At 58.1% G+C, this 12,244-nt stretch overlaps 1 protein-coding gene across 2 annotated transcripts in view; it reads left to right on the top strand.

Annotated features, from left to right (window-relative positions):
- EPS8L1 (EPS8 like 1) overlaps window positions 1-10,406 on the top strand; it is a 14,073-nt gene extending 3,667 nt beyond the window's left edge. For both annotated transcript variants that reach the window (XM_032263106.1, XM_032263104.1), the window contains exons 4-20: window positions 244-302; window positions 920-1,081; window positions 1,359-1,508; window positions 2,021-2,103; window positions 2,536-2,797; window positions 3,085-3,211; window positions 3,403-3,491; window positions 3,587-3,661; window positions 3,766-3,914; window positions 6,190-6,331; window positions 6,457-6,485; window positions 8,357-8,489; window positions 8,578-8,709; window positions 8,894-9,017; window positions 9,215-9,389; window positions 9,805-9,937; window positions 10,030-10,406. In XM_032263106.1, coding sequence (XP_032118997.1) covers window positions 244-302; window positions 920-1,081; window positions 1,359-1,508; window positions 2,021-2,103; window positions 2,536-2,797; window positions 3,085-3,211; window positions 3,403-3,491; window positions 3,587-3,661; window positions 3,766-3,914; window positions 6,190-6,331; window positions 6,457-6,485; window positions 8,357-8,489; window positions 8,578-8,709; window positions 8,894-9,017; window positions 9,215-9,389; window positions 9,805-9,937; window positions 10,030-10,116 — 2,111 coding nt within the window. In that variant the 3' untranslated portion in view covers window positions 10,117-10,406. The remainder of the gene's footprint in view (window positions 1-243; window positions 303-919; window positions 1,082-1,358; window positions 1,509-2,020; window positions 2,104-2,535; window positions 2,798-3,084; window positions 3,212-3,402; window positions 3,492-3,586; window positions 3,662-3,765; window positions 3,915-6,189; window positions 6,332-6,456; window positions 6,486-8,356; window positions 8,490-8,577; window positions 8,710-8,893; window positions 9,018-9,214; window positions 9,390-9,804; window positions 9,938-10,029) is intronic.
- The last annotated feature ends 1,838 nt before the right edge of the window (window positions 10,407-12,244 follow it).

The following is a 12,244-nucleotide window of genomic DNA, read 5'->3' as shown; positions in this document are numbered from 1 at the left end:
GGGTCTGAGGGAGGAGGGGCCGGGGGCCTGGACTCCTGGGTCTGAGGAAGGAGGGGCTGGGGTCTAGACTCCTGGGTCTGAGGGAGGAGGGGCTGGGGGCTGGACTCCTGGATCTGAGGGAGGAGGGCTTGGGTCTGGACTCCTGGGTCTGAGGGAAGAGGGGCTGTGGACCTAGAGTCCTGGGTCTGAGGGAGGAGGGGCTGAGGCTGGACTCCCAGGCTCATTCTCCTTCTCCCCCCGCAGAGCAGAGGAAGCGTTACTCCACAATTGTTATGGCCGATGTATCGCAGTACCCAGTCAATGTGAGTCTGGGGTCTGTTCCCCCAGGTCATCTCTGGGCGAAGGTGCCCTCAGGAGATAGGTCTTATTAAAGCAGTTGGGCCCCCAAGCAGAAAGCATGTGGAAAGTCAGTTTGCTCATCCAAATATGGACCTCCATTGCCTCGTCTCAGTTATGGATATGAAGTCAGGGACCCAGGGTCCACTCAAATCTGCCAGCCTTTCCTCTGGGCCAGCTGTTGTGCTGAATAGTGGGGCCTTGGGACAAGTCAGACACGGCCCTGCATGAGGAAGGGGTAGACAAGGTGCAGAGGAACCCACGGAGGTGCCTGGTGCTCTAATGGAGGTGGCAGGGGGCACACAGCAGGAGACGCGAGGAGGCAGTTAGAAGGAGCAAGCTATAATCCATACTCCTTCCCTGCCTCCAGTCTTCGAGAAGCCAGACCCAGGTGCTAGTCATGCTGATGAAAGGGAAATAAGGGCACTGGGAGGAGGAGCTGATTTGTGGAGCAAGTGATCAAGGAAGGCTTCCTGGAGGAGGTGTGGTTAATCTCGGGCTGGAAGTCTGATTTCTCCGGGGGAATTCTGAGCCCACCTGGCATAATCTTGGGCCTCACTGCTTTCTCCGTGGTCCGTACCAGCACCTGGTGACGTTCTGCCTGGGTGAGGAAGATGGTGTGCACACCGTGGAGGATGCCTCCAGGAAGCTGGCTGTCATGGACAGCCAGGGCCGAGTCTGGGCACAAGAGATGCTGCTGCGTGTGTCCCCCGACCACGTCACGCTGCTTGACCCGGCCTCCAAGGTGCCAGAGGGAATGTGGGTGGGAGGAGTGTCTCGGGCAGGGACTTCGGTGGGCTTGGGTGTGAATCTTGGCTCCTGCACGTCCTTCCTCTGGGAACAATGGCGAGGGAGCCCAGCCCCATTTTTGAGCCTTAATAGCCTCATCTACTGAACAGGGGTGTTATCCCTCACCCCCTAACCGTGCGAGGTTGCCCTGCCCTGCTGGCCCACACTGCCCTCGCCATTTAGTACCATCACCAGTTCGGGGCCTCAGCTTACCCCCTCATCTCACCCGCCAGGAGGAGCTGGAGTCGTACCCGCTGGGCGCCATCGTGCGCTGCGACGCGGTGTTGCCACCCGGCCGGAGCCGCTCGCTGCTGCTGCTCGTGTGCCAGGAGCCCGAGCGCGCGCAGCCCGACGTGCACTTCTTCCAGGGCCTGCGCCTGGGGGTGAGCGCACCGGGTTCGAGCTGGCTCGGGGGGTGGAGCTGAAACTGGGCGGAGCGTGGAGCCGGGGCGGAAATGGGTGGGGCTTGCAGGAGGGGCGGGGCCGGGGGCAAAGGCGGGGTCAGAGCAAGGAAGGGCACCGGGCCTGGGAAGGAGTGAGGAGACTGGACTCAGGGTCGAGATAAAACATGAGGCTGGGACGTAGTGGATGCTAAGGGCTGGAATAGTCTGAGGACATGAACAGAACATGCACAAGAAGGATCTGGGGGAGCAGCCAGAACGACAATGGGGCAAGGAACCACCTGGACTGGGTCTCCATGGGCGGGGTCGTGGCTTAGGGCAGGGACAGGTGTAGGGAGAGGGGTGAGTCCAGGGCGTGGACATGCGTGGGTCCTCAGGCAGGGACGATGGCCGCTCGTGGGCTGGGAGGGAGCTGAAAACTCGGCCAGGGGCGTGGCTCGGGGTAGGAAGTGGGTGGGGCGTGGGGAGGCGTGGTCTGACGGCGTGATTGGCAGGCGGAGCTGATCCGAGAGGACATCCAAGGGGCTCTGCACAATTACCGCTCGGGCCGCGGAGAGCGCAGGGCGGCGGCGCTAAGGTGAGCGGGAAGAAGTTGGCGGGGTCTCTGGGAAGCCGGTTTCCCCGCCCTGGGCCTGTCTCATCTGAGAAATGGGCTGACACCACCAGACTGGAACAGAACCAGAGTGTTGAATGGAATCAGACGAGATCGGGCGCGTTCAGGGTGGTATGGCCGTAGACGGGTGTTGAATGGAATCAAGCACACCCTCGTCTTGTCTGTATCTCCCAGACGAGGTGGCCCCTTCTCCAGGACGCTACCTCTTTTCCCTGTTCCCCGTCTAGGCCCTCGGTTTCACTTGGGAGATGCCACTCCTCCCCAGTTGGATTTCTCCCCAACTCTTTGAACTTGTTTGCTCCCTTTGTGCCTCAGTGTCTCGTTCTGGGCCCCGAATTTCCCCCTCCCTGGACCCCTCAGTGGACCCAGCCTTGGTGTCCCCGTCGCACCCCGCAGGGCCACGCAGGAGGAGTTGCAGCGCGACCGCTCGCCCGCCGCGGAGACCCCGCCCCTGCAGCGTCGCCCGTCTGTTCGCGCAGTGATAAACACCGTGGAGCGAAGCACGGGCCGCGGGCGACTCCAAGCGGAGCCCATTCCCGAGGTGGAGGAGGCGCAGAGGCCTGGCCCTGCGGGGACCTCGAGCAGCGCTGACCCGGCCTCCCCGGACCTGGGTCCCCGGGGTCCGGACCTGGCGGGTCTGCAGGCGGAGCGGGAAGTGGTGAGCCGCGCGGGAAGGGATCTGGGGGCGGGGCCAGACAGCAGGAGGCGGGGCTAGGACGTGGAAGGGCGGGGCCGGCTGCGGGACTTGAGTTCTCTGTCAATCTGGTCAGACTTCGGCGTTATGGAGGAGGGGCTGTGATCGGGGGCGGGGCTTGGTTGTGGGGCGTGACCATCTGTTTGGGGCGTGGTCTGGTCGGGGGCGTGTCTAGGTGCGCAGGTTCAGGGCTTCGATGGAAATGGTTGTGGAACTCGGGAGGCCGAGCGTCCCCCTGCTCTGTCCCCCAGGACATCCTGAATCACGTCTTTGACGACGTGGAGAGCTTTGTACAGAAGCTGCAGAAGTCGGCGGAGGCGGCCAGGGTGCTGGAGCACCGGGAACGCGGCCGCAGGACCCGGCGCCGGGAGGCTGGGGGTAAGAGACGCCCCCGCCTGAGATCTGAACCCCCTCGCAATAACTTTCAAATGTCCCCCATCTTCCCAGGGTCTCCCCTCCCGCCAATTGCCAGGGCTGACCTCACTGCCATCTAATGGGTGTCCACCTCTCTCTCTGCCTGCCTGGTGCTGGCCCGCGTCCCCATTGCCGTGTCCGTCTGCCTCCCGCAGAGGGCCTGCTGACTCTGCGGGCCAAGCCGCCCTCGGAGGCCGAGTACACCGACGTGCTGCAGAAGATCAAGTACGCCTTCAGCCTGCTGGTGAGGACGCGTCTGTCCCCGGGCCGGGGGCGCGGGCACGGCGAACCTGGCCCGTCCCCGCACCCAGGCCAACCACCTCCCTCCCCACACCCCAGGCCCGGCTGCGCGGCAACATCGCAGACCCCTCCTCCCCGGAGCTGCTGCACTTCCTGTTCGGGCCTCTGCAGATGGTGAGACCTGCGCCAGGCCCTGGGGCTCCCCTGCAGCGGGAGGAATGGGTTTCGACTTGCATAAGGTGTGATGGCACGGCCTGCCCCTCCTGCTCCCCTGACAGATTGTGAACACGTCGGGGGGTCCCGAATTCGCGTGCCGCATGCGGCAGCCGCACCTGACGTCGGAGGCCGTGGGGCTGCTGCGCGACAATGTCACTCCACGTGAAAACGAGCTCTGGATCTCGCTGGGGGACTCGTGGACCCGCCCAGGGTGAGGGGCGGGGCTGGAAGGCAGGGGGCGTGGTGATTGGAGGAGCAGTAAGCGCTGGGCGATGGGTGCCTTGATGACTGGAAAATGGGACTTGGAGGGAAGGGAAGGGAAGGGCTACAGGCGTAGCTTAGTTGAGTCGGGGCGGGCCTTAGAACAAATGTCAAAATTCAATTAGTGTGGGTAACCCCCGATATAAGCACCAAAGAATAAAAGCAAAGCAGAACCCTAGCACAGTTAGGGCTTGAGAAATATCTCACTTTATACGGTTACTACTCAGCTATTTCCTTTTATATAATCCTTTACATAATCATATATTAGTTTATAGAAATAGGGCTGGAAGAATCCCTTTATATAATCCTCTATATATAATCATATAATAGTTGATAGTATCAGTGCTTAAAGGATATTTCCCTACATATATACCTATAATTATATCTTAGTTCATATTCGGAGGAATGCCTAGAGTAGACACAGTACAGAACATGAATTAAGGAATAAGTAGCTTTTTTTTTTTTATTATTTTTTTTGAGGCGGAGTTTCACTCTTGTACCCAGGCTGGAGTGCAATGGCGCGATCTCGGCTCACCGCAACCTCCGCCTCCTGGGTTCAGGCAATTCTCCTGCCTCAGCCTCCTGAGTCACTGGGATTACAGGCACGCGCCACCATGCCCAGCTAATGTTTTGTATTTTTAATAGAGACGGGGTTTCACCATGCTGACCAGGATGGTCTCGATCTCTTGACCTCGTGATCCACCCGCCTCGGCCTCCCAAAGTGCTGGGATTACAGGCTTGAGCCACCGCGCCCGGCCATAAGTAGCTTTTATAATCGGAGGAATGCCTAGAGCAGACACGGTGCAGAGCATGATTTAAGGGAAAAACAGTTATACCAGGACAAGAATCCACGGCCCAGGCGGCAGCGTTCAGTATCGTAAAGATACCCGCTGTATGGCAGATTTGGGGCCAGAGCCACTCCTCCTAATAAAAGCGTTGTAGGACCTTGCTCCAGTTCTTGTGGAAGGCTGCCCTCAGAACAGGAATCCACCTTGGTGACTGTGAACTTTATCAGCTCTTGCTACTGTGCTGCTTAAAAAGCATCTTCCCATAGAACCCACTGGAAGCTGCCAGAAGGTGGCGGTAACCTTGACAGCTCTGTCACTGCTATGTGACTTAAAGCATCCTCCTATAAATCTTCTTAGAAGTAGATTCCCATAGATAGAAGTATCGCACACTGCACCCTCTTCACTGTGCGCGGCCCACCTTCAAGCCTCGGTGACCTAATGGGGGTGGACCCCTTACTGCACACTGCCCTTGCCTTCGTGGGAACAGGCCCCTTGCTATGCACTGTCCACCTCCTGGCTTATGTGCCCTAATGGGGGTGGACCCCATGTTTTATTGCTCACGACCCTATGACTATCCTTAAAGATGATTTCACTCACTGCCCTGCCCCCTAACCTATACACAATAAATACTCATGCTTCTAGACATTCGGGGCCTTGCCAGCCTCACCTAACTCCACATATAGGTGGCGTGGCCTCCTGAGCCCAGGTGCGTTTTCTTTGTACTTCTGTGTCCTGTCTCTTTATTTCTCGGATCCTGCAGCTCAGCACAGCATAAAGCTCACCCCACAACCCTGTGGGGCACTCAGCCTTACATCTAGCTCCCAACGTGCCCTACAAATTAGAGGAAAGGCCAGAAATTAACGTGAAGAAAAAACTTAAGACCACCAGACCAATCAGATTGAAAGAAAAGGTGGGGCATAAAAGAATAGAGGGGCTATGGGACACGGGCGGGGTTTCTGGAAGATTTGGTCTATAACTTTGGCGATGGGACAGAGTCTGTGCACTGGGGCTGGGAGTTTCATAGGGAAAGGAGCAGAACCTGAAACCGAGCTTTAAGGAAAATCTGATTTGTAATCAGGTGAGATTTAGAGGCTGGATAAGGCCATTTTTTTTTTCCAGATAGATAAATAGAGACGGGGTCCCGATTCCTTGCCCAGGCTGGTCTCGAACTCCTGGTCTCAAGTGATACTCCCATCTTGGCTCTTGGCCTCCCAAAGTGCTGGGATTATAGGCGTGAGCCACCGCTCCTGACCTAGCAGTATAAATTGCTGTTGAGTTGGGCTTAGAGGTACCGGCAGGACTTGGTGAAAAGTGGCTGGGATAGAATCGTTGGCATACAGCGAGCTTTAGGGGAAAACACTGATGTTAATGACAGCGAAGTTGGGGGTTAGCTCTGTACCAGGATTCCTGAGCTCTCGGCCTTGTCCCTGGCCGCAGGCTGGAGCTGCCCCCTGAAGAGGGACCTCCCTACAGACCCGAATTCTACAGCGGCTGGGAGCCGCCGGCCACTGACCCGCAGGGCCGCGCCTGGGAGGACCCAGTTGAGAAACAGCTACAGCACGAGCGGAGGCGCCGGCAGGTGAGGCTGAGGCTTCTAGGGGAGCAGCCAGCTCCCCCAAGCGACCCAGCAGGGCAGAAGCCGGGAAGTCCGGGGGCGTGGCCGATCCGCCGGGCCCCGCCTCACCCAACTCTTCCTTCCTGCAGCAAAGCGCCCCCCAGGTCGCTGTCAATGGGTAAGTGTCCGCCCCAGGGCGGGGCAAGGGGTCCAGGAGGGGTGCGCCCCAGGGGCTCCCTGTGCTGACCCTGACCCCCTTTTTTCTGTGTTTTTCCTTCTGTCTTCCTGGCTCTTCTCAGGTGGGTGAGATGGTGAGGGGGCGGGCCGGGGCCGGGAGATGGGGAGGAGCAGGGAGGGAGGGGGCGGGACCCAGATTTCTGGGGCCAAGGGAGGAGGGAGTGGAGGCCCGGGTTCCCGGGCCTAAGGGAGAAAAGGGGCTGGGAGTGGGTAATGATTGAGAGTTTGGATCCCTGGATCCCCAAAAGGCTGGAAGAAGGCAGTTTGGTTTCTCTGAGCCTGGGAAGCTCCATGCCTGGGTCCCTATGAGGACAGAGCCCTGGATATTGAAGGGCAGAGGCTGGGGAATTGGACCTTTGGGTTTTGAAGAAGAGGCCAAGTCTGGTGCTTGGGATCCTAGAGACCCAGAGGAGCAGGCTTGGGACTTCAAGAACTTGGGGGCAAGTTTATGGAAAGTTAGGAAGTGGTAGTATCTTTTGGCCCTCAAGAGGGGTAAAGCCTGGACAGTTAAACTCATGGTTGTGTAAGTTGCTGGTGGGTGTCAGACTGGGAGGCTTTAAGGGTTAGAAGGATAAGAGTGAAGCTTGAGACCTGAACTCCTAGGTCTCTGAGAGAGGAAAGAACATTCCAAGTCATTGTTTTACTAAGCATGGGTGGGTGGGGCTCAGACTCTGGGACCTGGGGGAGGGCAGGAGGTAGAAGGACTGGAACTCCAGGGCCTTGGGCAAGTAGAGGGCAGATTGGAGGGAAGCAACGTGGGAGGAGATGAAAACAAAACAGTGAGGCTGGTGGAGACAAAGGGGGATCTGGGTGAGAGCCCAGGCAGAGGGCCTCAGCAGGGACAGCGTGCTGGGAGCTGCCGGCCCCACACAGGGGGTGCCGCGGCCCAGAAGACCCCCCCTCTCCCCTGCACAGGTAGGCCTGATCCAGGCTGAGGTCCCTCTTATTGGGGGTCAAAGCCGAAATCCCACCCCCGCCCCCAGCTGCCTGATAGCGCAACTCCCCCTCGCACTTTTTCTGAGCTTCAAGTTATTTGCAGGGAAACTGAAAGTCATGGTAATCTCTTCCCGGAACAGTGAGAAGTTCCGCGAAGGAATTATGGTGTTGTAGGAACCAGTAGTTAAGTGCTCAAGGCTGTGACCAGGTTCAAGTTCAAGTCCAGCTGCATGCAAACTAGGGCAGCATTTTTCAGACATGGACTGCCCTGGTCCCAGGCTGGCAATGCTACTGTCTTACTCTGACCTTCACATCCATGTGCCTCAGCTTCTTCCTCTGTGAAAATGGAGATGATAATGGGGTCTCTGGGGTGGGGGGAATAAACTTGGGGGAGGGGAGTCCAAATTCATGGTTCTACTGACAATTGTCATGAGGAGCAAATCAGATAATATATAAGTCACAGACTTAGAACAGTGCCTCGCACATAGTAAGCGCTACAGAAGTGGTAGCTACTGTTTTTATTATGCTCATGAGTTGTGATATATAAGCCCAGTGCCTATTAGATGCTCCATAAATGACAGCTGTTTCTAGCTGTGTGATGTGAGCAAGTGAGTTTATCTGAGCCTCATTCTCCTCTGTAAAATGGAATTGATGATGGCTAGTACCCACTGCATATGTCTACAGCAGAATGCCAAGCAAGGGAAGGAGCAACACATCTCCGAGCTGTTATTCCTATTTCAAATTCCTATTAACAGTATTAACCTGGCCCCCGCCGTGCCCCTGCTTGGCTCTAATCCCAGCTCACACCAGCACCCTGCAGCCCAGAGCACTGGGGCTGGCTGCCTCCTTATCTCCAGCCCTCCGGCTTCTCCTCAGTCACCAAGACTTGGAGCCAGAATCTGACCTGCAGCTGGAGCCAGAGACACCAGGAAAGTGGGTCCTGTGTAACTATGACTTCCAGGCCCGCAACAGCAGTGAGCTGTCAGTCAAGCAGAGGGACGTACTGGAGGTTAGAGGAGAGGGAGGCTGAGGGGCAGGAATTAGCCAGCCCTATCTGCAGAGGCAGGCGCTGAACCTCTGCTCTTTACCGCACCCAGGTCCTGGATGACAGGCGCAAGTGGTGGAAGGTTCGAGACCCAGCGGGGCAGGAGGGATATGTGCCCTATAACATCCTGACACCCCACCCCCGACCCCAGCTGCACTGCAGCCAAAGCCCTGCTCGCAGCCTGGTGAGCCAGCATAGACGCTGGGGTCTTGAGGGAGGAGAGGCTGGGGCCAGGTCCTGGGAACAAGCGGTGTGGGGATCAGCTGTCAAGGGTGCTGTTGTAGGTGGTGACTGGGGGTTCACCCCAGGAGGGGGAGAGGCTGGGTTCTGAGTCCTCTCCCTAATCCGGGTGCTCTCCTTTCTTTCAGAACAGCACTCCTCCTCCGCCACCAGTCCCAGCCCCGGCCCCAGCTCCAGCTCCAGCTCCAGCTCCGGCTCGACCCCGCTGGGACAGCTGCGATAGCCTCAACAGCCTGGACCCCAGCGAGAAGGGTGAGTGGTGGGGACGTGAGCTGTGGGGAGCTGTCCTTATCCTCACTTTCTAGGCAGGGAAACGGGGGCTCAGAAAGAGCAAATGGACCCCCGCCCCATCCTGGGGACGCTGGAGCCCCCCTCGCCCCTGTGCCCTCTGGCCCCAGGACCCCTCACCCTGAGCCCGTTCTCCCTCCCTCCCGGTTTCCCTCCTGCAGAGAAATTCTCCCAGATGCTCAGTGTCAACGAGGAACTGCAGGCGCGCCTGGCCCAGGGCCGCTTGGGCCCGAGCCGCGCAATCCCAGGACCCCGCGCCCCGGAACCGCAGCTCAGCCCGCGTTCAGACGCCTCTGAGATCCGCGCCTGGCTGCAGGCAAAGGGCTTCAGCTCCGGGTGAGTGGGACGGGGCCCAGTCGGCGCAGGGACCTACTGACGCTGGGAGCGGAGCATTCCGATCGGCTGGGAGTCGGGGGGCCGGCGGCAGTCGTGGAGACCACAGGGAGCCAGGATTGGCCTGAAGTGAGGGTCTGTCTGTAGCAACACCTAATGGCAGGCTGTGATTGGCATGCTTTTTCATACTGCGCCTGGATTCCTTAGGGAAATCCCGCAGCCTTCGAAAGTAGGATGAGGCCACGCCCCCTGGGTGGCACATTGTGATTGGTGGGTGGGGTTTAGGAGACGTCGGACCTGCCCCCGCTGGAGCTAGAATGCTGTTCTGTTTGGACCATCGCCGGGTGGGCATGACAATGTCGCCGGGGCTTGGGCATCCGTTGACCCGCCTGACTGCGCCCCGGCTCCCCTCGCTCAGGACGGTGGACGCGCTGGGAGTGCTGACCGGGGCGCAGCTTTTCTCGCTGCAGAAGGAGGAGCTGCGAGCGGTGAGCCCCGAGGAGGGGGCGCGTGTGTACAGCCAGGTTACCGTGCAGCGCGCGCTGCTGGAGGTGAGCCTGGCCGCTTGTCTCTGGGTCTGGGTGAGATTGGGGAGCCGAGAGCTCGGACACCAAGACAAAGTGATTTCTACCCCGCCCTCCAGGACAAAGAGAAAGTGTCAGAGCTGGAGGCAGTGATGGAGAAGCAAAAGAAGAAAGTGGAAGGCGGGATGGAAATGGAGGTCATTTGACCTGCCTGGCCCCTCCACAAAGTGACAAGGCCCAGTGAGAGAACGGACTCTTCAGACTCTCCCCAACAGTGTTAGTCGTCGTCTGAAGGACGGCCAATCTGGTCTTCCCCCACCCTGGTGGACAGACTGAACACTCCTTGCGGCAATCCCTGCGGAGTCGATCTGGACTGGCTGGGAGTGGGGAGGGCGTGGAGATAGTCTACGAAAAGCCTAACAGACCCGCGACAGGGCGCCGGCGGAGCTCTGCGCGTTGTACTATGCCGCCCAGCCTATAAACAGCTTCCTTAGCAGGTGGTGTCAACTGCTGTCCTCTACTCAGCTACCAGGGGGCCCAGAAGCCTGCCCCTCCCCCCAGTCACAGCCCCAAGGAACCTGGAAGATGTTCCGCCTTCTTTGGTTTCTCTCCCTGAACCCTCCTTTCCATCCCCAGGGTTCCAAACCAGGTTCCCAGACTTCCCAGCCTCCAGCCTAGTCCAGCTTGCCCCATCTTCAGGTTTCCCTGGCTTGCGACTGCTGGGTATGAGGCCCTGTGTCTCCCTTCCCGCCTCACCAGTTCTCACTTCATCCCTTCCTGCTCTGGCCCTGCCCTTCTACAAAGGCGCCCAAGCCCCTTCACCCTCTGGGGCTTGCACTTGCTGTCTCTGCTGGCCGAAACAGCCATTCTCTGTCTGGTGAACTCCTATTCAGCCTTCCTGGCCCAGATCACTCACTCACTGTGGGGAAGCCTGCCCTCATCCCAGAAGCTAGTTTACCGGCATCCACTTCACTTTGTTCCCCACCCCCTGCTGCAGTCCTGCCAGGTAAAACTGGCTGCCTCCCAAGCACGCCACAGGTTTTCTGGCCACTCTTTGTCCTGGGAGATGGCAGCCAACTGAAAACTTCCTACTCTCTCAAGGACAACTAGCTCCTTTTCCCTCTAGCAAGCCCTGTAACTTACTTTCCCTGTTACCCAGATGGCTTGCGAGGCCTGCTTTTCTCTGGATCCCACCGTTTACCAGACTTGACATTCTCTGACTTTGGGAAGAATGGTCCTTTTTTCCCCCTGGCTCTGCTTTCCCAGAACACCCAGTGCCAACCTTCCCCACCAGAATTCCTGTGGGCCTCTGAGCCTCCACCTGGTCCCCGAGTTGTTTTACCTGGGCCACCAGATGGCGCCCTCCAGGACGGGAAAGGATCAGAGAGACCCTCTGGGGCAGGCAGGAACTCAGTCCCCACTGTGCCACTTCCTGCCTGGTTCCTCCAGGAACCAACCTCTTTGGGTTTTCCTGAGTCCTTTCCTTATCTGCCCCGTACCTAGATCCCACTCACACACCTCTCTTGGCTTCCTATGGCCCACCAGATAAAACCCAGCTTGGCAGTCAAAGACTCACCCGCTCAGCTCGCCGGATTCTGACCATAGGGCTCGGCTTTCCTCCTCCTGCTGCCAGGCTTGGTTCATGCGGCCGCTTCTGCCCAGAATACTCTTCAGCCCCTCTACCACTTGCCCAGGGCCCTATCCCTATTATTATTATCTTTTTTTTTTGAGACAGTGTCTTGCTCTGTCACCCAGGCTGGGGTACAGTGACGTGATCTCGACTCACTGCAATCTCCACCTCCCTGGTTCAAGTGATTCCCCTGCCTCAGCCTCCCAAGGAGCTGGGACTACAGGCGCACACCACCACACCTGGCTAATTTTTGTATTTTTAGTAGAGATGGGATTTCACCACGTTGGCAAGGCTAGCTGGAACTCCTGACCTCGTGTGATCCGCCCACCTCAGCCTCCCAAAGTGCTGGGATTACAGGTGTGAGCCACCACACCCAGCCAAAATTCCAGATTTTTATTTTTTATTTTGTCCCTGCCCCCCAATTCCAGATTTTTATACACAAATTACTCCAAATGTTAAATGTTGGCAATTGACTAATAAATTTGTTTCAAAGACACTGATGGCAAAACCCAAGTTCCCTGGCTCCATATCCCTGGCCAAGGAGGTCTTGCCAGCTGATCCTTCCTCCTCCATTAGCTTCCCCTCAGCCCCCTGCCTGCAATCATGCCAGCTCCACCTTGGAGCCTTTGCTCCAGCTGGGGGCCCTTCCTGAAGCTCCTTTCCCACACTAGTGAACAAGCACCTGCCCATCCCTCAGCAGCCCA

The sequence above is a fragment of the Sapajus apella genome, unplaced genomic scaffold (genome assembly GCF_009761245.1).
Source record: "Sapajus apella isolate SASKATOON/1434 unplaced genomic scaffold, GSC_monkey_1.0 scaffold135, whole genome shotgun sequence".
NCBI classification, from domain to species: Eukaryota; Metazoa; Chordata; class Mammalia; order Primates; family Cebidae; genus Sapajus; species Sapajus apella.
The sequence above is the reverse complement of the archived record's forward strand: the minus strand, read 5'-3'. Positions and strand labels throughout refer to the sequence as shown.